Genomic DNA, 25,762 nt, shown 5'->3' on the forward strand with positions numbered 1-25,762 from the left:
AGCATGGCATTCGATCGGTGCCGCTCGCCGGGTCGCGCAGCCTACGAGCCACAACGAGCACAGATCCCTAGGTAGCACATGCTAGTATCCATCAGATCCACCAATGCAGTGCAGTTTCATGTTCGATAATGCCTCCGCCCAGGGCACCGCCAGTGTAGAGCGCAACGCACCACTGTGGTTTCGGGGCAATTCCGGAGCAAGTTTATCGAGGACGCTATTATTTCCGTAGGGAACGAATGTCGTACGGTTTACACCTTGTGCTGCGACATGAAAGAAGGGCGGAACTCGTAGCAGACACCGTTCATAACACGCTAGGCCTAGCGTATCGATCATGGCGTCTTACATGTTGAGATGCCCCCCCTTCGCAGGCTTGGTTTCTGCAGGGTTATTCTAGCAAACGTTACACATTTCGATCGCACTGTAAAAATAGAAGACTCGGTTTGACCCATCCCAAACTTTGCAGACTGCATGATAGCCGTTTATCTGAAGTTTCATTCGAATTTTTTGTTAGCGCTATGGTCATCTAGAAAGAAAATTAAAAATAAACCAAAATCTCGCCCCATGCATTTTCAATGGCCTATCCCACACAAACGCCGCCATTTTTTCTTGTGTCTGCTTCACATTCACATCACTTCACGCAGGTAGCGCTGCCTACAACGATGTGACATGCCGTTTCTGATGTTATGCACCAATGCTCATGTTCAAGTCCTGTTCTGTATGCTGGTGCCACCTGTGTGTGGTGGAATGAAAATGAAGCGCACACAGCACAAAATGGCGGCTTTTGAGTGAGATAGGCCATAGAAAATGCATAGAGTGAAATTTTGCTCTATTTTTAATATTTTCTTCTACAGGACCATAATGCTCACAAAAAATTCCAACAAAACTCCAGACAAATGGTAACCAGTCTGCAAAGTCTGGTGCAGGATAAACCCCGTCTTCTATTTTTACGATGCGACCAAAATGTGTAACGTTTGCTAGAATAACCTGTAGTTATTATGAGAGTTCTATGCGTTGATGTCGTTCCCGCTGGAGCCTTCGTGGCTTCGCAGGGGGCGCTGATCCCTAGAATTCGTTTATTTAATATTTAAGGTTCCCGTCATGAAAATCAGCGAAAGTGACCAACCAGCGACGCCGAACATTACGGTTGACATGTTGATGGTTGATATGAAATTTCCCGAACCCCCATACTTTTTTTCGATGGAAACTGTTCTTCCCGCAGAGAAACTAATATGCCACAAATTTTTCCGGACGAAATCGCTCCACTCTGCGAGGAGCGCGCGCTGGAAATGTCTCTTCCGCGTTCCTCCTCTCCCGCGCATATTTCCCTGCCGATGGTGTAACAGTACGGACCGCACTTCGGTTCCCCGTTACGTCACCGGTGTTGCACAATGGCAAGTAATGCCGCGAGCTCGCGCTGTGGCTGCCGCCACTGCCGAAATCTGCCGATCACGCGAAAGCTGCTGTCATGGAGATTTCCACTCCCGATGAACGCATACGCGGGATCCTACGGCGCATGCTCCTGGCGGGATTGCTCGGCTCGGCAACACGTCACGATGACGTGTTGCTGAGCCGGCCGTGGTCGCGTCAAGTTGCCCGTTGTGTCTCCGCTCGGCAGCTCGCCACGGCGCGGCGCTAGCTGTCCTCCCTTCGCCGCTCCGTTTAAATTCGCTCCCGAGAAATCCGCTCGCGCGACGAAAGTAAAATTTTGGTTCTAGACTCAGAAAAATGTCTTCTTTCGAACGAAACGAAGAAAAAAATCGTTTCATAGTCCCTTTAAAGTTGCACTCCGCAACCAAAATAACCGGAAATGTTGTGGTGTATCCGTAACTTTTGGGATATGGAGAACATGTGTACGAAATACCCCGTTCCAATACAGCACATATTTTACTTCAAGGAATTATTACGAAGCCAGCGCTTCGCGTCTGTGAAGCGAGAGGGCAGTGAAAGGAACACACTGCTCACATCGGCTGTGTTCCAATACTCCGGTAAGCCGACTACTTGGCGGTGTAACCGGAAGTGCCGCCATGTTAAGTTTCGTTCCAATTCCCGCCTAGACTGCTATTCAGGTGTCCTTCGCATAGTTTGCATCGATGCAGACTAGCTATGCGTCTGAGTGGTCGTCATTGACCTGCAGCCGTGAAAATTAATACACTGGTCTGCGACATAGGTGCGCTTCGGTCTGGCGTGTTTATAACGTTCAACAATAAGTCCAAAAGGTGATACTTTATTGAATTTATTTATTGCAGTACCGTAAGGGCCCAGGGTTAATACATGGCGGAGTGAAGCTTTGCAAAACGTGAAGAACAATGAAATGCAAGGAACACTGAGGAAATAGCGACATATACGAATGATATGAACACATCAAGAAAATACAAGAAACGCATATTTATTGACTACGCCTTAATAGAAGTGAGCCTTGACGGCATTTTTGTCGGTCATTGCTAACTAATGCTACTGAGGTCACTAGGTGTTCTGCAATATAACGATAGGCAGGTAGAATGCATCGACATGTGAGCTGAATTATTATAGTTTGCTTTTATTTACTTTATTTGCTTTATTTGCTTTACTTTTTTGCTTTATTTGCTTTACTTTTATGCTTTATTTTTTATTTGCTTTATTATAGTTTGCTTTATATAGTTGCACAATTGTTGTGATGCTGCTGTACGTTATTAAAGGGGCGTGCCCTCGTCAAGCTGCAGTATTGCCGCTTTTTGGCCGCCTCTAATCAACTGATGTAACATGTTGTCTATAATAAATAAATAAAGAAAGAAAGAAAAAAATTATATCAGCGTTTATTAATGAATTATGCGGCGTTTAAATAAAGTGCGGAATTGATGTTCCTATGGGCCACGACAGATGGCGACAGCGCCGGCAATTCCGGAAGTGTGTTCCAAATCTCCGCCGATAAGGCGTCTATCTAGCTGTCCACTCAGACAGCTTCTGCTGCGCCGAGTATTGAAATACAGCCATCATCTGCATGGTATCCAGCAAGGGAGAATGCAGGTTTCGAAGCAGACGACAGTGCTGAGTGACGTCACGGTATCCTCCTCCAGGCGAACCGCTGCAGTATAGAGCTTTGTTTTTCTGCTCTTCCCATTTCGGTTTCGGTTTGTTATTGTCATCATTTACGAATTAATTATTCTCGCACAATGAATGCGAATGTTGCACTATTCGGTATCGAGGAAGAGGTCCGTGTTCGATATTTCGTTTTTTCGGAACCTTGCTCTGAAGGGATGGGTGTTTGTGGGCCTCATTGGCTACGAGGATCCTGTACTTAATGCCCAGTTTTTTCGAATAATACGCTGTAACGCAGGAATAATAAGAAGTGCATGTTATTTCGCGATACCGATTGTAAGGCGTGTGTAATGAGAAATTTCACGTCAAAATGACGAATGAATACTTCGTAGTCGAAGTTTTTTCTGCGTCATTTTTCAGACCACAGTTTCTTTTGTGTTGACGAGCTGACTACACCATAGAAAGTTGTATGCCAAAAAACAGTGACGTCCGCCAAAGGCTAAGTAAAAACATAATTGCAGGATCGTCGCACTGTTTATTCTTTCATCCAATAAATTTCTTTGCGATGTGAACGACTCCGATCGCGTGGTTCTTTCTTCGTGGTATCAGGTGGAGAGCACATTTCTGAAAAAAAAAGAACAAAAGAAAACAACAACAAGAGGATCATTTTCCCACATGTGTGTGAATGATGAGCTAGGACAACCCCTCTATGTCCAGGGTGTGGCCAAATCCCACTCTTTTCCACGTTTGGCGATTTTCTGGTTCGAGGATTAAAAGTACCGTAGAAAAGTAGAGCTGCAATCTTGAAAAATGCGCGGATTCGATAGCTTTTACCGCTTTTTACATAGAGATTAGTTTCGGCAATTACATGCCCTCGTGCTGCCACCGTGAACTAAATATGCCGCCAGGATTTTCACTAAATACTCTATAGCGCTTACTCATTTTGAGATCCTCCCGGTTTTCGGCCCATCGCTTCACCTGCATTACTGTGTGACTAAATGAACGCTTTATAGCACTTGGTAGGAATCATACACTTCAACATTAATAATGCATTTCAGTTTTCGTCATATGCGGTAAAGCAAGCTGTCGGCTGTAAGAAACAAGCAACGCGCCGGCATTAATGAGGGCCAAAATGGCTGCTTAGTCTGGGAATGGTGCTCTCCCGCCAAGCAGGTGGTGTCAGATGACGCACCATCACGCAAAGTTCCGCCCCTTGACCGAACCCTCCCTATACAAGGCTGTGTACCGCAGAGCCCCCGCATCTCGGCCCTTCTTCTTCACAGAGATGCCTTATTTTGCAAGAGGGCCGTTTATAGAGAGAGTCTGGCAAGTGGGAGGAGCCGACCTTGAAGTGCGCCAGGAGTCGTCACATCTGATCGACCTGCCCGACACGTGCGTAGTGCGCCCTTCGAGAGCGCTTCGTCCTTCAACTCTTTCGGTTTGGCTAGAGTCACTAAATAGGGGTACAGAGTATCGCATTCCGTTTCCGCGCCGGAGCCGCCGTTCGGTGTCCGCGATTGGGCCGATCTTGTCACGTGGTTTCTCCTTCCAAGAACGCACCGTCCATGTTGTGTTCCTAGCATCCAAAACCAGTTTCCTCGGTTGCGAGCTGGCTCGATTGTGCGTTGTTCACCGGCGGAGGAGGGGGAGATGGGAGCCCCGTTGCTAGGCGACGCAGCCACGCCGGACCCAAGATGGCGCTCAAGCTCGCCGGCGCTGCTCAGTGTCGCTACTCTTCTCCTTGTTTAATGACTCTGGATGGCGCCCCCCCTCCCAAATGGCTGATAAACAGATTCTGGACGGATTACGCTTGGCTTAAGGTTTTTTGGGAGCCGCAACGACGACTCTGACGTCAACATAGACTCCACCCACAAGGCGGCAAAAGATCGAAGAATCTGGTCAGACTCTCTTTATATATGACTGTTTTACGGCAAGTTTACTAGCAAATTAAAAAAGTATTCAGTGTTACCTGTCACATGTGTAACTTGTTGTGCTGGCTTTACAAGCAAGAAGCTGTCAAGCTACGCCGCCAACAGAATCGCTCTGTCTGCTGCTTCACGGTATCCTCAAGGGACTTGAGGTGACTCAAGGGTAGTTACAACGCTGGCGGGTTTGTGTCACCCCTGTGTTGCGCAGGGTCGCTTTTTGTGACGTACTTTAAATTCAATTTCTGCGATAATTACGACTCTGTGGTTATTACTTTTTTTCACTTCTCGCGGTGCATCTACTGGCACACTTAAACTCTCTTACGGGAAGGAAACAGGGTGTCCAAAAATGACTTATGTGTTACATTAAGTGTGAAACGGGATAGAAAACAGGGTGTCCAAAATGACTTCTGTGTTACATTAAGTGTGAAACGGGATTGAAAACAGGGTGTCCAAAATGACTTCTGTGTTACATTAAGTGTGAAACGGGATAGAAAACAGGGTGTCCAAAATGACTTCTGTGTTACATTAAGTGTGAAACGGGATAGAAAACAGGGTGCCCAAAATGACTTCTGTGTGAACGGGATAGTGCGCAGAGGAGCTTCCTGTCATCTTTCCCTGCGGTTCCGGATCATGTTCGCTCAACAGAGTCGTCTCTGACTCTTGAAAGACTCTTTCGTGACTACTCTCGTGAAAGACTTCTTCTTTATCAGTATGACTGCAGGGTGTGCGCGCTACTGTGTCACCATAAGGAACGGAGCCACCCCCTAAGGGTGTTTCTCTCTCACTCTCGCTTTTCTTGTTTTTTTTCTTCTTTTTGTTTTCGTGCATCTAACGTTCCTTGCGTCCGAAAACTTCGATACGCAAATTGTATGAATCACAACATTTGCTGTTGTTGTTGTTGTTGAACAGAGGTAGCACGGGTGGTCCAGAAACATTATCCTTCTGAGAGACAATCATACAGACGTCAACTCGTCAACTTTTTCCCTGTACACCTACGTGCAGAGTCATTATTTTTATTCGTTTACATAATTTTTATAAAAATCTACGAGAACAGCAGATATATTGATTTTGCAGTAGATCGTACGTAGTAGACTGCGCGTACATCTTCTAGAAGAAAGTATGTAATTAGAAGATGCCTAATTACCTAAAAATTGTTAAATAATGCTCGAATTACGGGATTTTTGGGCGAAAGCGAGATAGCAGAATGTGAGACTTTCCTCGCTGAAAGCCACTTCACGTCTCACAAATTCTTAAGCACGCGCGTGCACTAAAACATCCTTTCCCGTATCTCTCCCGATAAAAAATAAACACTCTGTATATATATGTGCAATTAATTATCATGTCACTAGAAGTTGCTTCTTTAATGTGAAACACTTACTCTCAAATGCGTCTGAAACTTGGTCTTATTCACCCCGTAGGAATCGAGGAAGCCCTGTGAAGTGAAAGAGAGCAAGAGATCACGTGACACCACAGCACCCATCACCTTGGTCAAGATTGAGTTTCATAGTACACAGTTTTCTCAAGAACCGCTTAAAAATCCCGATTTTTTTTATCTGAAACACATTTGGTCGCATCTTTCTTACGGTGTATTCTGCTTTTCCTTGGAAATGCCTTCTTTTGCACCCTTTAAACACCTTTTTAGGAGGGTGAAATATTGTTAAACACCCTCCTAAAAGGGCGTATAAAGGGAGAAAGGGTGCAAAAGACGGCATTTCCAAGGAAAAGCACCCTTTCAAAGGATGTTTTACACAGAATACACCATCTAAAAGGGGCGTTCCAGACCATACGGTGTAAAAAGTGGTCTGAGTTATAGGACAAGCCATTTACACCCATAAGGGTGTTTTTTAGTTTACAGTGCAGTTGCTGGTGGTGATGCGGGGAATGAAATAATGGACCCCTTCACAATAACGATCGAAGTCCTATTGTATCCAGAAAGGTGGAGAGAGATTTGAGGGCAGAGCGTTGGTGGGCTGGATGTGGCCAGGGACCAATCACTTTTGTGTGAGAGAGAGGGGGGGCAAGAGTCCAGCTCGTTAAGGGATCCGAGAGCACGGTCCGGGAAGGTTTGTAGTGTGGGCAGTGGAGAAGAATGTGCTCTATAGATATACTACAGCACCGCAGAGACTGCAGTGGGGAGAGTGAACTTGCCTCAAGCGGTAACGCCACTGTGCTGTGAAAGCGACATCGAGGCGCATTCGATGAACTCATGCGGCATCTTGACAAGAGATATGTCGAGGCATGCGGGGCCATCGAGGAACACGGAGGAATAGGAATGCGGAATCATGCGGAATATCGAGGCATGAGAGATACGCGGAGGCATCGGGCATGCCTGGGCCAAAAAGAGACAACGAGCATAACAACACAGGGGTGGCATCCAATGTATTGCTCCGTAGACGAAAGCGTGCTGGGCGAACGCAGTGCATCCTGGACAGGTCCTGGTCGCACGTCACAGCAAACGTCAAGGCGCACGTGACCTTAAAGATGGCGGCGCCCGCGATCGGCGGCCAAACCGTTTGTAAACAATGCGGTTGCTGTTTCTGGACGACGTTTTGGATGTTTTTCGATCACGGTAATTATTTTTATCCGATAATCTCGCAATAAAACGCGCAGTTTTACACATAAAGCCTCGTATTGTTGACAACTTCCAAAGATGTGATGACGACCGCGCGTTAAGACTTACCGAGCCGATGCGATGTACTTAAACTAAGGTGAAATGGGCTACCATGTTGCGGAAGAAGCACCACATAGCTTACGCTGGCAAAATACGGTCATCTCTCGGTGTTATGACGGCGAAAATATGTCGGTAAGCGGCAAAACGACATGTAAACAAAGTCACATGACCTTAAAATGACGTTTTCTATGACGTGCGACCAGGACAAGATGGCAGTTTTGACAAAAGCACCCGCTTGAGGGTAGTTACAACAATGGCGGGTTTGTGTCACCCCTGTGCATAACAACGAGAACGGCACCAGCATGGCGTGCCACGTGATGTCGCCACTGAACTCACTGCTGCAGTTTCATTAAAAGCGACTTGCGCTGTTCTTCTTTCTTTCTTACGAATAAACTAGCTTGGTCACCACTTGGCGCTTGCTCATTGGGTCCAGGAACCCAGGCGTGTCACTACGGAACAACATACACAGAGAAACTATGTATATACGGAAGCTCTTGCAGCGCGGAGAACTCACATCCACTATTGCACAACATCTATTACAAAAAAAATTATTACATATTACGCTGCACACTTGAAGAAACAATATATACTTGTGCATATGCATTAGCTGGTTTAGGATAGTAACAGCTATAGTCCCGTTCAAAGTAAGACGGGAAATAAATCTAGTCCGTCAGCTCTCAAAATATTACTGCGCCGCGGATAAGATGGCTGGACACAGTGAGCGCGCGCTCCCTCCTTGCGCCACATAATGTAATCCATCATACTCACTCTGCTTCCGTATTGGCTGTTAAAACTGGCCGCATGACGCAACGCTGCGGTAGAAAGTGCGCTCCCCTGCTGATGGCGGGAGGATGACACTACAGTATTTCTCCTCGCGCTATTCGTTCTCATTATGTCGAACGGCGTATGCCAGTTGACGGACTAGATTTCTTTTCCTTCTTAAGTTGAACACGAGTTCAGTCAAATATGAACAACAGCTCAGCAGAGCGGCGAAATGGGAATAACATAGCATTCATGTCGCCTGTAGCTGTGCACGCTTAGAAAAAGGGGTGGAGCAGTTATACCCCTTAGGAGGCAGTAGCTGTCGCATATATGTTGTGCCTAAAAGGTTGCAAAGTTCTATCTGCTACCTCACTCTCGAAAGAGAACTTCACCGCATAGCACGTTGTCCGCCAACCGCTGCCAACAATGGTAGGGTTAACGCTTCTGATTCGGTGAGCGAGAGGGGCGTACGCCTTTTTGTAGCAATTTGGATGTATGATAAATGCTTTTCACCACCATTTTACGCCTTTATCAGACGTTATGCTGACCTAGGTGGTAACTATACAAGTTACCACCTCTTCACACCCTTTTTCCTCAGAGTGCGTGTTTCGCGTCCAGTATATACGGAGTTGTTGGTTTCTATTGCCATAGTTGTAACCGGGGCTATCAGTTAAAAGATAAGTGTATTGCTTTGGTATAACGCGGAGCTCATACCGTAACATCTGCGTCTCATGCAGGGTGCGACACTGGGGGATCTTTCATTTTTCTCTTGTCCTGGTTTGAAAGCGTCTATCATTTCTGACGATGCGTGACAATACGTTCCGTATTGTTTGACCCTCAAGCTCGCGTTCTCATCACCAAGCCTCCGTTCCCTTTACCATATCTTTATGTGTGAACTTTCTCTCATATTATTTTTCATTCTTTCTTCCTCGTTGTTTGCCTTGTAAACAAAAGAGTAGGCATGCGTAAAGAACTACACATGTGCACTTATTTGTCTATAAATGTGTTGTGCAATTGAATGTACATGTAGTGAAGTGTATGTGAATGTATATGTAGCCGCTGGTGCTGGGGGGCCGAGGTGCTCCTCAAGCCTAAAGGCTTTTTTACCTCGGTCCCTTCACCCAGTAGGGTGAAAAACAAGAAAAAAAAATAAAATATAAAAAAATGTGTCTCTAATTGCCACCTGTCGTAAATTTCAGCGTTGCGGTTAACCGGTACTCGTGCCAATGTGACACTGCGATAATGGCTAAGTTGCAGAGTAACAAATTCCCTGCGTGCGAGAAAGGATTCTTTAAGGATAGCACGAACTGCGTTCTTCTCGGCTCTATAGAAAGACTGTTCGGGTTTTGTGATCGTCATTGTTGCTTCCCACACTAACTGTCTATACGACAAATTATGTGAAAATAATAAGGCATAGTACAGGGTGTTTCATCTACAATGAGAAAAAAAAACTCTAACTGGCCACGTACTCGCCGGAGGGCTGTAGGGCTTTCGGCAATGACCTTTGGAAACTTTCGCCACCATTGAGGAAGGCTTCGGACAAATTTCAAATTGCGGAAAATTTATTTTTCCACTTGAAGTTTGAAAATTGGCAAGCGAACCTCACCTTTTTTTTTTAAACAGAAATATGAAGTCCTCCAGGGATAACCGCAGACCAAAAAAAAAACCTATGCGTAGTATCGCAATAGAAATAGTAAAAAAATAAAAAAAATAACGCTCTAGCCCCGCCTGCCTGATTTTCGCAAAAGAAGCGCGCCCGAAATGTCCTCTAGAGGAGGAAGTGTCCCCGCCCTCATTTGTTTTGCCTTCTTTGTGATAAGCCGTTTGTTTCGTTTTCTTTGTGATAAGACCAGCACATAAGATCACCAGCATTAAGGTCAAAGCGTGGGGAAGTACACTCTTAAAAATGAACTTCACCACATAGCACGCTCCTAGCCAACTATCACCCCGAATGACAACGTTCTCGCCCCTGATTTGTGGAAAACGGGAGGAGGAGCCTATTTTGTGCCGTGCATAATGTCACAAAATAGGCTCCTCCTCCCGTTTTCCACAAATCAGGGGCGAGAACGTTGTCATTCGGGGTGATGATTGGCTAGGTGCGTGCTATGTGGTGAAGTTCATTTTTAAGAGTGTAGGTAAAACAAGAGGGGAGAATAGTTCCTCCTCTCCCCGAGCCTTTCATGCGCTCTTCTTTACACTCTTAAAAATGAACTTCACCGCATAGCACGCTCCTAGCCAACCATTATCTCGAATGATATCGTTATCTGCCCTTATTTGTTGAAAACGTGGGGCGTACGCCTTTTCTGTGACACTTATGCTGTTCATAATTGTCACAGAAAAGCCGTACGGCTCCCGTTTTCAACAAATCAGGGCAGATAACGATATCATTCGAGATAATGGTTGGCTAGGAGCGTGCTATGCGGTGAAGTTCATTTTTAAGAGTGTACGACATTCAAGCAGGCGGGGCTAAAGCGGATTTCTTATTAATTTTTTTAGACTATTTCTGTTGCGATACCGTGAATAGTTCTTGTTGGGTGTACGGTTATCTGTAAAGGACACCCTATTTCTGTTAAAAATAAAAAAGTGATGTTCGCTTGGCAATTTTCGAAGTTCAATTGAAAAAAAATGAATTTCCCGCAATTAAAAATTGTCCAAAGCCTTCCTCAATGGCGGCAAAAGTTTCCAGAAGGTAATTGTCGGCGAGTACGTTGCCAGTTAGTATTTTTTTTATTACTTTAGGATGAAACAGTCTGTATAAGTGCCAATTTAACTTTAGTTGGTAACAATAACTTATCATGGAATATAAAGCTTGAACGTTCACTAGAATTCTTCCATCGGCCTTCCAAGATATCCAAGACCAAGTTCACCAGACAGAGACGTATTCTTAAAGAACTAAAAAAAAGTTACAAAAACTTTAAAAAACTTAAAACTTAAGAACTTAAAAAAACTTTTAAAAAACTATTAAAGATGTCTACTCCCGGCAATTGGACTATATTCAGGGACGTATTCTGCATCGTACAACGTTGTCAAAACATGAGCAAAGTTTTACGTCCTTTTTCGCTACTTTACGTAGAAGTGGTAGCGATGGTAAGCACATGAAACAAACGCTTGTTTCCAGTGTCCTCTCGTTCGTCAGAACACCTTCTACATGATTTCGTACGAGCAAGACATACAGGGTGTCCCAGAAAACGTGTCATTGAATTATAATAAAAGAACTCCACCACCTAGAATCATGCGGTCAACGGTATTTGTTCTTACTAGGTTTTTGACTGAATAAAACCGGAGCACAAAACACGGACAAGAACACACATAGACGACACTCGCTCCACTATCAACAGATTCTTTAATGGCCGCAATCCTTAAATAGGGCTTGCCGAGGGGAAGGGGAAAACAAAACAAGTCACTATTCATGTTCTACATCTGCCTTCTAGATATTTAAATTCTCCACGTGTCAGTGCCGCAGACGGTTCGCTGACACAATTACCTTTGCCCAATCTCTCGATTCAGGTCCCCCAAACTCACCTCGGAAAAGCGTGCAACGAAGAAGGCCGCCACTAGATACCCCGCTGTTGCCGTTCCGGATCACTTCAGCCCGCTAAGTTTAGCGGCAAAATGTTTTTGTTGTTTCTGCGAATGAATCTAGTCTTTATATGTCCAAATAAGACGCGTATAACAACTTTCTCTGTCGTGTTTCACTTTTTGGTCCCGTTTTTAAACGTGTTGAGCGATCGGAAGGATCTAGTGCACGGCTGCGTGTATCACATAGCGTACCTGTCGTACCAGGCGCCGCAGGCGCTGCAGTCGTCCATTTCTCCTTCGGTGACATGGCCTGGCTTGGATTGTGCTTGAACTGGATCTTTAGCGCGCTACAATTCACGCAAGCCAACGTCTGGTAACAATGGGGTATCTAAGGGCGGCCTCCGGCATTGCACGCATCGGGATAGGAACAAATACATGGGAAAATGGCGACCTTGGGGGACCTGTCTCGATTAAAAAGGCTTCGAACACTTCCCTTTCAGTTTTTTTTTTTGAACCTACCCTTTATCTGTGTTTTTGTGAAATCGGGTGAGCAACCACACTTCATTACATGCACCCCAAGTGTACCACTAGCTGTGCCTTTGGTGTTGTAGTCGTGCTCTTTAAGACGTTGATTGATGCATCTACCCGACTGTCCTATATACACTTTTTTACAAGGTAAGGGAATTTCATACACCACTGAAATCCCGCGGAAATGGATCTGGTTCTTGTGACTCACATCACACAGCTGCACTGGTTTTTCATTTGTCATTGGAATTAATGATGATAACTTGGGCAATGAACTGAAAACTACTGGTACGCCGAACCTGCCTCCCATTTTTTTTTATATGGTGAGATGTTTTGTGCATATATGGCACAACTACTGGTCGTACTGAGGGCCTACTCCGGTCTTTTTTGACACCTTTCACCTCTTTTTGTAACCTAAGCTACCTAACCTACACTTGGGGTGCATGTAATGAAGTGTGGTTGCTCACCCGATTTCACAAAAACACAGATAAAGGGTAGGTTCAAAACAAAAACTGAAAGGGAAGTGTTTGAAGCCTTTTTAATCGAGAGATTGGGCAAAGGTAATTGTGTCAGCGAACCGTCTGTGGCACTGACACGTGAAGATTAAAGGACGACGGAAACGAAAATAGGCTGCAAAGCTATTTGCCTCATATTGCGATGTGTACCAAAACAATCCGGAATTCAACTTAGATTTGCGTATATTAGTTGAAACGCCGCCACAATCGCGATATAAAATTCGGCCGTGGAGCACTCTGAGCCCCTGGTGAGCGTCGCCACGCCGCCGTAGCAGACCACGGAAGTGACGCACGTTGGCTCTCCTGTTGGAGTTCCTGACTTTCATTTCGCTTCATTTCATTTGGTGTTTCGGCGTACGTCTAATTCCTGCTACGGGGAACGAACGGAGACGAAGAAGCATGTACGAACCCATCTCTCATAGGATATATTGTCTTCAGACTTCCACGAGATCTCCGAATCAAACATCTTCAGGCGTTATTCAGAATTCGCCGTGTTTGTGCCGGGCAGCCACACATGGAGCGCGAGAGATATTTGACGTCACGCGCTCCTCAGATTTTTCCGCAATGCTTGGCGCGCTCCATGGGCGATCGTGTCGTGTGGGCGGCCCAGCGCTCTCGTAATCGTCAGAAATATGGCCATCCGCACAGCGTACTTGCAAAATACTAGTGGCACCATAATTTTACATAATATTTACACCTTGTTCGGTCCCCTTTTTACAATGGACAAATTTCGTTTCCGTTGTCCTTTAAATATCTAGAAGGCAGATGTAGAACATGAAAAGTGACTTGTTTTGTTTTCCCCCTTTCCCCTCGGCAACCCCTATTTAAGGATTGCTGCCATTAAAGAATCTGTTGATATAGTGGAGCAAGTGTCGTCTATATGTGTGTTCTTGTCCGTGTTTTGTGCTCCGGTTTTATTCAGTCATGTACCAACAGGCCCATTCTGCCATTTTGATGAACACCTTTACTAGGTTTTTACCATCTCCTGTTGGTGAATGTCGTGTAACGTAAGTTTGATTATGTAACTTTTTTGCGAACTGAAGTCGGAAATTTGGGGGATTCCCGAAATCCTCCATTAAGAATAAACCGCTTAAGAATAAAACATTCAAGAATAACCCACTTAAAAGAATACACGGTTAAAAATATATCTCCAAAAATAAACCGCTTACTATCCCCGCTTCGAGATCACCGTTTAATAATCCACCATTAAAAACAAACAGTTTCAAAAATCCCTCACCATCTAGCAGGGAGGCGGATTGATTGTAATTTGCGCCGGGTTAGATCAGGTTGTGTTAGGTTAGGTTAGGTTAGGTTAGGTAACACAGTTTATTTTGGGATAGTTTAGGCAAGTTTCGCCCTGTGGGGTTAGTTTAAGCCCCTCGCTTGCAGTTCGCCTTGATTGGGGCTATACCACATGACTCTAGCAACGATAGGGTGGACTTAAGGGGATTCTGAGACGATTTATTTTTGACGATATATTCTTAACCGTGGATTCCTTAGCTTTTTATTTAAACGGGGATATTTCGGCGATTATTCTTGTGCGTTGATATTTAAGCGTATATTCTGTGATATATATTTTTAACAGTGTATACTTACGCGTTTATTTTTGAAAGTTTATTTTCAAGGGTTTGAAACGGGATGCACCCGGAAATTTCCCAAGTAAAATCACTTTTTTACCCCACCAATGTGAAGAGCGTGTCTAATTTACTCAAATTAATGATAATTGACAGGGATATTCAGGAGATATGCCATCAGAAAAAATAGCTGAACATCATGCTCTACGGAGGTAGCGCCCGACAAATTTTTCAGTGCAATCCTTGTCAGTCCGACGAAAGGAGGTTGGAAACCCAGCCCACACCTGCAGCACTGAAAGAGATAACACAGGTATGGCTTATCGTGTCCAACTTTCGCTGGGATCGCGCTTTCCATCTCCCAGTTCCAGGAACTGTCACTTTTTCTACTATCACTCGGTGGGCTTGGTTTGGAACCTCCTTTCGTCGGACTGAGATTGCGCTCAAAAAGTCGTCGTGCGTTATGGTTCGGTGCGACAAAAAGCATGATGTTCGGCTGTTTTTCCGATGGGGTACACTGTAAACCGAAAAACACCCTTATGAGTGTAAATGGCTTGTCCTATAACTTACACCTCTTTTGACACCATATGGTCTGGAACACCCTTTTTAGAGGGTGGATTCTGCGTAAAGCACCCTTGGAAAGGGTGCTTTTCCTTGAAAATGCCTTGTTTTGCACCCTTTATACACCCTTGTAGGAGGGTGTTTAACGATCTTACACCCTCCTACAAGGGTGCAAAAGAGTGCAAAAGAAGGCATCTTCAAGGAAAAGCACCCTTCCAAAGGGTGTTTTACACAGAATACACCCTCTAAAAAGGGTGTTCCAGACAATATGGTGTAAAAAGAGGTGTGAGTTATAGGACAAGTTGTTTACTCCCATAAGGGTGTTTTTCAGTTTACAGTGTAGCTCGCGAATATCACTGCCAATTGTCACGAACTTGAGTGAATTCGGCACGCCCCTCATATTGGTGGGGCAAAAAAGTAACCTTAACTTGGCAAACTTCCGACTTCAGGTCGGAAATATTTACGTAATTAAACTTACGATACGCGACATTCACATGAGGAGTTGGCAAAAACATAGTAAGAACAAATGCCGTTGACCGCATGATTCTAGGTGGCGTAGTTTTCCCTTTTTTTTAAATTATAGTTCAATGATGACACGTTTTCTGGGACACCCCGTACGTAGAAGACTTTGTAAACGATTGAAGCAGGTGGACCCCACTTTTTTTTTCCGTAATTCATTCAGAATAGAGCGTACTTACGGGGTGGAGGGAATCCCACGTGTCGAGAATCGCCATGGCGTACTTGTACGTCTTCTCCTGAAATGCAGCTGTGGGCAGCTGGAGAAACAGAACGACGGCCGCAATGAATTATACGTTGTATACAAAATATAAATATATAAATAAATGTAAATATATTTTAAATAAATATACAAGTAGAAATATTAAATAATATACCAAATGAATATGCGTGCAGAATATGCGCGCGATATAAACAATAATCCGACGTCGAGCAAGTAATATACGAGATGTTTTCTTTTTTTTAATTCAACGCATTTTTTTTTTACAAAGAACTGTGTGAGCAGCGCTGATGCGATCTTGGTAGGCGAGTTACGAGGCAGCACGGACCTCTTGTATAGATCATTGTAGCGAACTATCGGACCACTAATTAATCGCAAATTCTTCATTAACCAATTCATTACAGTCTTAAAAATGAACTTCACCACATAGCACGCTCCCAGCCAACCATCACTCCGAATGACAACGTTCTCGCCCCTGATTTGTTGAAAACGGGAGGAGGAGCCTATTTTGTGCCCATTATGCACGGCACAAAATAGGCTCCTCCTCCCGTTTTCAACAAATCAGGGTCGAGAACGTTGTCATTCGGGATGGTGGTTGGCTAGGAGCGTGCTATGTGGTGAAGCTCATTTTTAAGAGTGTAGACGTTTTCCGGTAGCGGTGATGAAGCTGCTCTCCCTATGGTCAGTAATAACATAAGCCATACACTTGACCCCGCCCCCACATAAGATTCGCTCCGCGCCCGCTAATGTAGTGCGGCGCGGCCAAGTGTGGGCAGGAGGGAGAGAGGTACTACATCACGAAGCGGAGGGATCGCGCGAAAAGGCTGGTAACCAATCGTGGGAGCCTTCCACGCTGAACGGCCGATCGCAGTTGTAGGAGTTGTCAAGTTGTCACTCACTATAGTCGACCGCAGTTAGGCCTGCAACGTCCCGACTAGGGTTGCGTACACTCTTAAAAATGAACTTCACCACATAGCACGCTCCCAGCCAACCATCACCCCGAATGACAACGTTCTCGCCCCTGATTTGTTGAAAACGGGAGGAGGAGCCTATTTTGTGCCCGTTATGCACGGCACAAAATAGGCTCCTCCTCCTGTGCTGTGCTGCCTGGGGTTTTTCCTGGGTTTTCCTCAGACGCTTTCAGACATATGTCGGCACAGTTCCCATAGAAGTCGGCCCAGGACGCACATTCCCCCAGGGCGTGAGTCGTGACGTTGCCCACATACGTGAGGCCGACAACGGCAAGCCCTACACTCTTAAAAATGAACTTCACCACATAGCACGCTCCTAGCCAACCATCATCTCAAATGATATCGTTATCTGCCCTGATTTGTTGAAAACGGGAGGCGTACGCCTTTTTGTGACAATTATGAACAGCATAAGTGTCACAAAAAAGGCGTACTCCTCCCGTTTTCGACAAATCAGGGCAGATAACGATATCATTTGAGATGATGGTTCGCTAAGAGCGTGCTATGCGGTGAAGTTCATTTTTAAGAGTGTATCACCACCACCACCACCTCATTTTTAAGAGTGTACTTGCCACTCCGGAGTTGGAATGATTCCGGAGTCATTCCAGATTTCAAACACACAAGCATTCCAGACAAACAAGCGTTTTCTTTTTTGAATGGTCATATGCAGCATACAACAGTGGCACATGGAATACAGGAATGTATTTAGTCGTATCATATATATGCTGCACACACACAGGCACAATACTGTGCAGGGTTGCGGCGTTGCCACTCCCGGAGTTGGAATGATTCCGTAATCATTCCAGATTTAGCAGAGCCCGGAATGAAATTGGAATGAAATGGGGGAAACTCTCCTAGGAATGGCAATGGAATGGTCTGGGTGCCCCGGCTTCTGCCCTCGCACCCTTTGCACCGCACCTGCACACGTTTCAGAGTGATATAACCTTGTCTTTGTGCTTTTTCCGTGCTTGGTAATGTCAATCTCGTATAGCATTGCTGGTCTTGCCAGATTGGTTACCGGTACTATTCTTTTATTGAAGGAATTAACGGAATGGAATTGGGTTGCCAAGCCATTCCAGGAGTGGGAACAGACCATACCTTTTCATTCCGAGGAATTGAAAGGAATGGAATTGGGTTGCCAAGCTATTCCAGGAGTGGGAACAGACCATACCTTTTCATTCCGAGGAATTGAAAGGAATGGAATTGGGTTGCCAAGCTATTCCAGGAGTGGGAACAGACCATACCTTTTCATTCCGAGGAATTGAAAGGAATGGAATTGGGTTGCCAAGCCATTCCAGGAGTGGGAACAGACCATACGTTTTCATTCCGAGGAATTGAAAGGAATGGAATTGGGTTGCCAGGCTATTCCAGGAGTGGGAACAGACCATACCTTTTCATTCCGAGGAATTGAAAGGAATGGAATTGGGTTGCCAAGCTATTCCAGGAGTGGGAACAGAACATACCTTTTCATTCCGAGGAATTGAAAGGAATGGAATTGGGTTGCCAGGCTATTCCAGGAGTGGGAACAGACCATACCTTTTCATTCCGAGGAATTGAAAGGAATGGAATTGGGTTGCCAAGCTATTCCAGGAGTGGGAACAGAACATACCTTTTCATTCCGTGGAATTCAAAGGAATGGAATTATCGAAGATGTCCATGGGAATTGGAACGGAATGGGAGACCGTATTCCGCAACTCGACCATCGCGGGATGGCTGTCCTATTACTGGCCGGTCTGCCAGCCGATGTGACGGCACGTTGTTCGAGGGATCGTGTTCCCCGGGCCGACTTCACACTTAAAGCGTCAGGGGAACCCCAGGGAAAACACCCAGACACCACAGCCTGCGCCCGGATGCGAACCCGGATCTCATCCGGCGTCGGACGTTCTCTGGAAAACGCGAGATATCAGAATGGAAGACAGTCATTATTCAAATCCATCGCCCTGGTTGAATACCCTGCGAAGCGAACGTACCGTCCCCAGGAACACCGAATATCCTCCGGGTGTACGAATAACGTCCTAAGGAATTCGTACGTCCGATGAATATCCTCAGTACGTCCTATGAATAGCCTCAGAATATCTATCGGATATACGAATCACTTAGGGGATTATTCCTACATCCAGAGGACATTCGGTGTTGCTGGGGGTGAGATATAATTGCTTACAAATTTTGATATGCAAATGAGCCGATACCAGAACTACGCACTTCTGGAGCTGGAAAGAGCGACAGCGAATCAGCGTGAGAGGGCCACGTGCTTTGGAGCGATGGGGCTGATTGGAGTAGGTGCTAATCTCTTGGCCAGATAAACCGCTCTCCGACCCGGATAGGGCCCAGCCCGCGTTTCACGTTCCAAAGTTTCGGGTTCTCCGCGCCCAAAAAGTGCAAGTGATCATTTCTGGTGGCCCATTAGAAAGCAAAATTTGGAAATTTTCATCTCAAGGTACGCCCTCTTCACTGGGTGTTTAAAGGGATACTTCGGCACCATCGGTGAAAAAAATTGCTGCACATCCTAGTTGGTGCACAACATGCACGGTATACCTGCCATCAACTTTGCTTCTTTCTCATGTGACGAATTATGTCTCAAATCAGGGAGGAATCAAACCGAAACAGGAATGCTGACAGATGTCGGAGAAACGTTTCCTTCCGGGAGCCAACGCGTGACGTCACCCAGCATGAAGCGGACAGGTAGTATTTACTTGAAGTTTTTCTCTTTTTTTTGAAGCAGAGAGACAAGGACAGAAGAAACAGACAGGAAGGCTGCGTCTGTTTCTGCTACTGCTGAAAAAAAAAAGACAGAAACAGGAAACGGTAAATATGACTTACCAACTACCCCGTTTCTCTAAGTTAGTCAACAGGTAGTATACCACGCCGGATGTAGCCCCTGTGTTACGTTCCCGAAACAGAACAATGGACGAAGGTTCGGGATCAGACTACTCAATCACAGATGGGGTATGATTAGTGCACGGTGATGTTGGCCGAACAAAGAAAGCAACAGGTACTTCCGCAGACGCTGGGTGGGAGCCAGACTTTTGTCAAATTTCAAAAGTCGTTTTCGTGATTCCACCTTGGTTTTTCAACGTAGAACGTGAAAAAAAAAACAATGTGCAAGTTTCCGGCGATAAGGATTCACAAGTAAAGAGAAAACGGTTGAGAGCATTAAACAGTTTAATTTGCGAAAAAACGAGACATTCGTGCAGTAAGCTGCACTTCTTCAGGTTTGAGGACCTGCTACAAATAGTCAAGAATATATCAAACCCAAGTCGCAAAAAAAGTAGAGGGCGAGGGTTGAGAAGAATGCAAATAAATGTACTATAAAGGAGGTGACTAGACAGATTCGGGCAGACGTACAGATGACGTAGCACAACATATATATCATATACAGTCAACCCTCGATTTATGAACATTCGATTTATGAATTCCCTCGTTTTATGAACACTAGCACGAGGAACCAAACTTTTTACATGCATTTTTCCCTCGTTTTATGAACCTCGATATTCGAATAATGAATGGAATTTCTGGGAACCAACTAGGAGTTGCGCAGCGTTTTTGCCCTCAATTTATGAACGGATCATTCCGAGGCCAACGAAAACTTTCAAAGGGATTATTTGTGGTCTTATGAATGACGCCTGAACAGACAAAACGTTTTCGAGGTATATTGCACCCTCGGTTCTTAACCTCTCGAAATCCGAACAACAAACGGGTTTTTGCAGAAGTGTTGCTGACCTCAATTGACACAGCGGAAGGCATGGTCCAAAGCAAAATTATACTATTTGGTATTGCATAATAAACAGAGTATGGATGCCCTAACATCTGTGTTTTGTGAGACTGATACAGCAGAAGGCATGGTCCAAAGCAAAATTACACAATATATTGCACTATAAACAGAATATCAAATCGGAAATACTGTTCCATTTGGTCGATAGTACTCACTTAACGGAATTTTCGATTTACGAATCCCTCGATTTATGAACGATTTTTCGGGGAACCGAAGGTGTTCATAAATCGAGGGTTGACTGTAATCGCATATATCATATATCATATCATATGTTGTGCTACGTCATCTGTATGTCTGCCCGAACTTATCGAGTCACCTCCTTTGTAGTACATCTATTTGCGTTCTTCACAACCCTCGCCCTCTGCTCTTTTACGACTTGGGTTTGATCATGGAGGTAAGAAACTAAGGAGATGGCTACACTCTAAGAAAAAAAGGAGTAAAACGGGGAGTAATTGCAGCTTCTACTCCCCTAGTCTGCAATTACTCCCCATTTTAGTCCCCTAACCCAACATTTAGTCCCGACATTTACTCCCCAGGACTGCAAATTGGCACTAATCTTCGCGAATGGTCTCCTGAATGCAACAGTCTACGTAAGTATGTGCCCTTGGTCAATTTGAACGACATAAGGCTGTATAACTCAGACAACGTAGCAATTTTCCAGCCACACAGAATAAGAAAGAGTTAGCTCATCTTTCTTCGCAAATTGTGCCCTAGTATGGCGCAAGATTTTATATCACCCGATATATCACCGTTGACGGTTTGCTTCAAAGTATCTTCATGCATGCGCACCAATTATGTACCTGGGACTCTTACAACAGCGCGTGAAGTGCGGTCTTCACTCTGTGGCATTCATTTACTCCCGTGCATTTACTCCCGAAAGGGACTATTTTTTGTGGCAATGCAATTACTCCCCAAAAGGAGTAAAAGTACTCCTTTTTTTCTTAGAGTGTGTAAGCACGGAGGGCCGTGTGACTCCTCCAGCGGTCGCTCTTCACAATACCGCGCCCATCTAGTTGCCCGGTCACGTGATCCCCACATGTTTCGGTGCTATGGCAGTCCGCGCGGAGGCTTGCAAGTTTAGCAAACCTCATCTCCAGCAAGCCTCTTACCTATACAAGGAGTCCATTTGTACACTACTTTGAAGGTTATGAGGTGTTTCAAGATTTTCCGCTTGATAAATCACAGCAAAACAGCAGAACAGAAGAGCAGACAGGCAATGTCACGATGACGTACGTACGTCTTCGAGCGTTTTAGTGATCCATTGCTTCCACACACGCCTGGTCTATTCTGTGTTTCAACGGGTATGAAACTTCTAACTCCAAAGATGATATGAAAGCGGAAGCAAGTTTTTCGGCCGCAGCTTGTTTCTGCACTGTTAAAACAGAACTTCACCACATAGCACGCACCTGACCAACCATCATACCGAATTATATCATTCTGTGTCATGATTTGTTCAAAACAGGGGGGAGGCGCCTATCTGGGACAAGATAATCTGTCCCAGATAGGCGCCTCCTCTCATTTTCAACAAATCAATGCACAGAATGATATCATTCGGAATGATGGTTGGCTAAGAGTGTGCTATGCGGTGAAGTTCTGTTTTAACAGTGTGTATTCAGGTAAGGTACGCCGTGGGCATGGATGACGCCATGTTTTATGACGTATTTCCGTGACGTTTATGGGTCACGTGTGTAGGCAACTAACCACAATGCCATGCGCGGGCAGAGCACGCCTGCTTGCATTCGTGAGAAACGCTTAGGGCATCTCTTTAGTTTCTTACCTCCATGGGCTTGATATATTCTTGACTATTTGTCGCAGGTCCTCAAAACCTGATGAAGTGCAGCCTACCGCATGAACGTCTCGTTTTTCGCAAATTAAACTGTTTAATGTTCTCAACCGTTTTCTCTTCGTTTTCCAAGTGAGATATTTCACAACTGTGCTCAGTTGTGGGAATACGGCGAGCTTGAAATCCATTTCGTTGCGAAGTCTCCCTTCAAGAAGGACAACTGGTTTGGATAATTGCTGGCTCCATTTCTGCCCGCTCGCATTTTCCAGAAAACATTTCAATGATCAGCTAAGAACTGAATTTTAGCTAATTAGCGATCCAGTAGTTGCACGATGTCCGCCCATAGCCTGCTAAGATGGCATCGGCGCTGCTCTCACAGCTTCTTTTACAAAAAAATAAAAAAAAGAAAACACCCTGTGTATGACAATGAAAAAACGAGCTGGTGAAGATGATGCATAATGTAAAACCACATAATAATGTAATTGAGACTTCGTATTTGTGTCTGTCCTTTCGTGTTCCCTAGTCTCGGGGTTTTTTCATTATGCACCCTGTGTATATCCGTATATGTAACCTTTATATAACACCCTGTCCGTAGGCTTTTGTTTCTTTTGCTTCGCTTAAAGCAACCCCCTACGCCTTCGCCGATGAATATTCGCCAGCCGCTAACGCTGGTATTGTTCGGGACACGGTAGTCTAAAACCTCCAGCCTGTAGCGGAGCGAGCCCCTACCGGCGAGGTCGCGCACGAAGGAACTATACCAATACCCTCCCCGAGGGAAGGCGGCGCTGAACTGCTTTCCTTAAAGGGACTATGAAATTTCCCGAACCCCCATACTTTTTTTCGATTCAAACTGTTCTTCCCGCAGAGAAACTAATATGCCACAAATTTTTCCGGACGAAATCGCTCCACTCTGCGAGGAGCGCGCGCTGGAAATGTCTCTTCCGCGTTCCTCCTCTCCCGCGCATATTTCCCTGCCGATGGTGTAACTGTACGGACCTCTCTTCGCTTCCTCGTTACGTCACCGGTGTTGCACAATGGCAAGTAATGCCGCGAGCTCGCGCTGTGGCGCCACTGCCGAAATCTGCCGATCGCGCGAGAGCTGCTGTCATGGAGATTTCCACTCCCGATGAACGCATACGCGGGATCCTACGGCGCATGCTCCTGGCGGGATTCCTCGGCTCGGCAACACGTCACGATGACGTGTTGCTGAGCCGGCCGTGGTCGCGTCAAGTTACCCGTTGTGTCTCCGCTCGGCAGCTCGTCACGGCGCGGCGCCAGCTGTCCTCCCTTCGCCGCTCCGTTTAAATTCGCTCCCGAGAAATCCGCTCGCGCGACGAAAGTAAAATTTCGGTTCTGGACTCAGAAAAATGTCTTCTTTCGAACGAAACGAAGAAAAATATCGTTTCATAGTCCCGACGCTTCCCGACGTTCCCGTCCCGTCCCGTTCCCGTCCCATAGTCCCGACGATCGACGCTGAGAACGCGATGGTACTCTCTGCCGACAGGTGGCGCTGCGTGGCCTTACCTCAGAGACTGGAATGGTATAGTCCCTTCGTGAGCGACATCGCCGGTAGGGGACTCCTGGGCCACGGGCTGGATTTTTAGACAACCGTGTCCCCAACATATATCTATCCAGAGACATTTCCTCCAAGTACAACACTTCACGTAACATTTCCTCGAAAGGTGTGCACAACCCAGCAAACCAGTAAGGAAACGTTAAAGGTACTGTAAAGCAGTAGACAAGCAGGATATGCTGGCGACGTGGCTTGAGACTGTGTTGCTTGTAAATCCCATATGCGGAACCATACGACCGACAACGCTCTCTAAATATTTTTAATTTATCATTAAAAATCCGGCATTGTGCAGCTGCGCGACGCCTGGTGTCGAACGACCCCCTGTGCAGTGGGCAACAGTGTCGAATATGTATTATGCATGCAGCACTATTTTGTCGCGTTTTGTTCTTTTGGTGGCTATATTATTTCGTATCATATTTCAATAGGAATGCAGAGACCCCTTTTTAGTGTGTTTTTTTTAGAAATAAAATCAAAAAGAAACGCAGCGCTGTTCGGCTGTCGGGCCCAGTGTTATACGCATGCAACGTGGTTGCCGCCGTATGCGGCTGAGAGTACGGATCCCTTCCGAATACTAATACAGTGTTGCCCGTAATCTTTAGTTTTAATTTTCTAATTAATTGCACCACCGATTGGAATGAAATTTGCACTGTTTTTGTACTGATGGCTTGGACCATCGAATAGCCACGCTAAATAAAATTCCGCCTCTGCTGCTTCACAGTACCTTTAAAGGCGAGTTCCCACATATAGCGCTTCGCTCTATAGGGCTAGAAAATAGCGCTCGAAACCTAGCGCTCTTTTTCCGTTTGCAGTTCTCAAATACAACCGAACACATAGCGCAATCCTGCTGGGGTCACGGGATATCTCTTTGTGACGTGATGCACCGGTGCTACCGTGATTGCTTACTGTCGGCGTCGGGTATCCGCAGCATCAAGGGGGATGGCACTTATGCTGTGATCGCGATACCAGACTTTGTAACCAAACACCCATGCATTGGCAGATGAAACTCGTGGCCATTTTCACGTCGTCGTCGCTGCCTTCCCGCCTTGCTGCTTCGAGTGATCGGAAGCAAAACATACTCCAGCTTCCGCGACGTCACGGCTGAAAGAAGCTCACGATTGGTTAACGGAGACTCACCGCTCAATATAGCGCTAGAAAAGTTGACCGGGGCTCTACTTCGACAAGAGAGGTTTTATAGCGGTTCGTAGCAATTCGAGGAGGCAAATATAGTGCAATTTTCAAGTACTATGTAGCAAAGCGCTATATGTGGGAACTGGCCTCTAGGGAAGTGCCTCAGGACGGGAAGCGCCGATATTTCGAAGACAGGCCGGGAGGTGTAAACGGGGTGGGGGTGGGGGGCGTACGCCATTTTTGTGGCAACACGCAGTTCGCAATTGCCGCGAAAACGCAGTTTGCCCTCCCGTTTTCATCGAATCAAGGAAGAACTAACGTTGTCATTCGCGGCGATGGTTGTGCTGCTACGATCGTGCTATGCGGTGAAGCTCAGTTTTTTAGAGTGTCACGTCGAGACTGGGAGGTAGCCGGGTTCGTTCCTGGGTTTTCCTCAGGCGCTTTCAGAGGTACCAGGGTTCGTTTCCTCAGACGCTTTCAGGCATACGTCGGCACAGTTGCCTTAGAAGCCGGCCCAGGACACACATTCCCCCAGGGCGTCGTCAGTCCTGACGTTGCCCACCTGTGCGATGCCGACAACGACGTGCTCTTTCACCACCGCCACCACACTACACACTCTGTTTTTACAGTGTAGACCAGCAGACCCAGAAAAAAAATGATAATCAGCATCACTCGTTATCTCGTTCAGCTCGTGAGAGGCCCCTGCATTTATCGTCGCATGTTATAATCAGTGAT

At 45.7% G+C, this 25,762-nt stretch overlaps 1 protein-coding gene across 1 annotated transcript in view; it reads right to left on the reverse strand.

Annotated features, from left to right (window-relative positions):
• Nucleotides 1–3,548: 3,548 nt before the first annotated feature.
• Nucleotides 3,549–25,762, reverse strand: part of LOC135377173 (uncharacterized) — a 34,538-nt gene continuing 12,324 nt past the window's right edge. The window contains exons 3-5 of the mRNA XM_064609458.1: nt 15,766–15,843; nt 6,322–6,375; nt 3,549–3,639 (exon numbers count right to left, since the gene is read on the reverse strand). Coding sequence (XP_064465528.1) covers nt 3,559–3,639; nt 6,322–6,375; nt 15,766–15,843 — 213 coding nt within the window. The 3' untranslated portion in view covers nt 3,549–3,558. The remainder of the gene's footprint in view (nt 3,640–6,321; nt 6,376–15,765; nt 15,844–25,762) is intronic.

This window comes from Ornithodoros turicata, chromosome 1 (assembly GCF_037126465.1).
Source record: "Ornithodoros turicata isolate Travis chromosome 1, ASM3712646v1, whole genome shotgun sequence".
Classification (NCBI taxonomy): domain Eukaryota; kingdom Metazoa; phylum Arthropoda; class Arachnida; order Ixodida; family Argasidae; genus Ornithodoros; species Ornithodoros turicata.